The 1,535-nt window shown below is 57.3% G+C and overlaps 1 protein-coding gene across 1 annotated transcript in view; it reads left to right on the plus strand.

Annotated features, from left to right (window-relative positions):
* IGF2R (insulin like growth factor 2 receptor) overlaps window positions 1-1,535 on the plus strand; it is a gene marked incomplete at its 5' end in the record, with an annotated part of 85,721 nt that overhangs the window by 19,488 nt on the left and 64,698 nt on the right. The window contains 1 exon segment of the mRNA XM_015560021.1: window positions 1,387-1,492. Coding sequence (XP_015415507.1) covers window positions 1,387-1,492 — 106 coding nt within the window.

Genomic DNA, 1,535 nt, shown 5'->3' on the forward strand with positions numbered 1-1,535 from the left:
CCCCCGCTCCCCCCCCAGCCCCTCCAGGCCCCCCAGGCGCCCAGGCCCCCCAGGCCCTCCAGGCCCCCCAGGCGCCCAGGCCCCCCAGGCCCTCCAGGCCCCCCAGGCGCCCAGGCCCAGTGCTTCATTCCTCATGATAAGACGTGCTGCCTGCTCGTGCTCTTCCTGCCTCTGTGCCTGACTTGGCAGGGAGACGCTTTTCTCCGTGGGCACACGTGACTGCGACCAGCACCGGGGGGAAAGGTTTTGATGGCCCTGGTGGCAGAGCCCTTGATGGACACCTCGTGGGCTGCTCTGCGTGGAGCTGTGGCTCATCAGTGCTGCGATTACAGATGCCTGCGGAAGTGGGGTGTGCCTGAGATGTGACATGTTGGGAGGTTTCTAGGTGCGTGTCTGCATTAGTTTGCAGGGCTGCTGTGAGCAAAGTACCACAGCCTGGGCGGCCGGCAGCGGAAAGTTATTTGCTCTCAGTTTTGGAGGCCAGCGGTCCAGGGAGCCAGGGCTGTTTTCCTGCGGCCTTTCTCCTTGGTGTGCGGGGGCCGTCTTCTCCCTGTGCCCGCGTGCTTCCCTCTGCCTGTCCTGGTCTCCTCTTCTCACAAGGACACGGTGCTGTCTGAGTAGCGCCCACCCTGATGGCCCCGCCTTAATCACCACTTTGAATACCTCATCTCCAAAGACGCTCACATGCTGAGGGGCTGGGGTTCGGGCTTCTGCGGGAATTGGGGGAGGGAGGACACCATGCAGCCCATCATGTCCTACGTGACAAATGGGGGATCCTTCGTACCCGGAGGACTTTGTGAGAAGCGGGTATTGAAAGAAAGCCTGAGCTTGTCTTCAGGGGAAAGGCAGGCCGTGTTTTCGGCGGTTCTCTGGCCGGCTCACCAGGAGCGCGGGTGAGGCCCCGAGGTGAGAGACCCCCACCCCCTCGTGAGGCCCGTCCCGCTGCGGCCAGCTGGCCAGCACGCTCCGCTATCTTCAGGTGACAAAGGAGACCTTGGTTGCACGGAGACGTTGTTTGGGAGGAAGTGGTCTTGCGGGCTGTGGTGCGATGGCTTGACCTGCTCAGCTGTGTTTGTTTGGTTTTGTTAGAGTGTAATGTTTTTTGTTTGACTCAAACAGCTTTTCTTAGTATTTAAATTTACACGTTGCTTGTTTTATGTTTTTTAAAGAAAATAGCACTAAATTGAAGTTTACTCTTAAATTTATTTTTCTTCCCCAGATGGAAATGAATTAAAGTGTTGTACTACGTGTGGCTTCTTTCACATTTTAATCTTCCTTCAGTTACCAGTGTCCCCCAAATGAATGCTCAGGGCTCTCGGATGAATTTGAATGCTTTTAATTTGAAAGTGATTCTTTGTAACACTCTTGTCTCTCTGTGGCCTCCAGGCTGGTCCTGACCTACGGAAAAGAAGGGGCAGGGAGGCCCGACTTCTGTGAGGGCCACAGCCCGGCCGTGACCATTACCTTCGTCTGCCCCTCGGAGCGCCGGGAGGTGAGGCTGTTCTGTTCTCTCGGGACTTCCCGGTGCCCCGCCA

The sequence above is a fragment of the Myotis davidii genome, unplaced genomic scaffold, assembly GCF_000327345.1.
Source record: "Myotis davidii unplaced genomic scaffold, ASM32734v1 scaffold1494, whole genome shotgun sequence".
Classification (NCBI taxonomy): Eukaryota; Metazoa; Chordata; class Mammalia; order Chiroptera; family Vespertilionidae; genus Myotis; species Myotis davidii.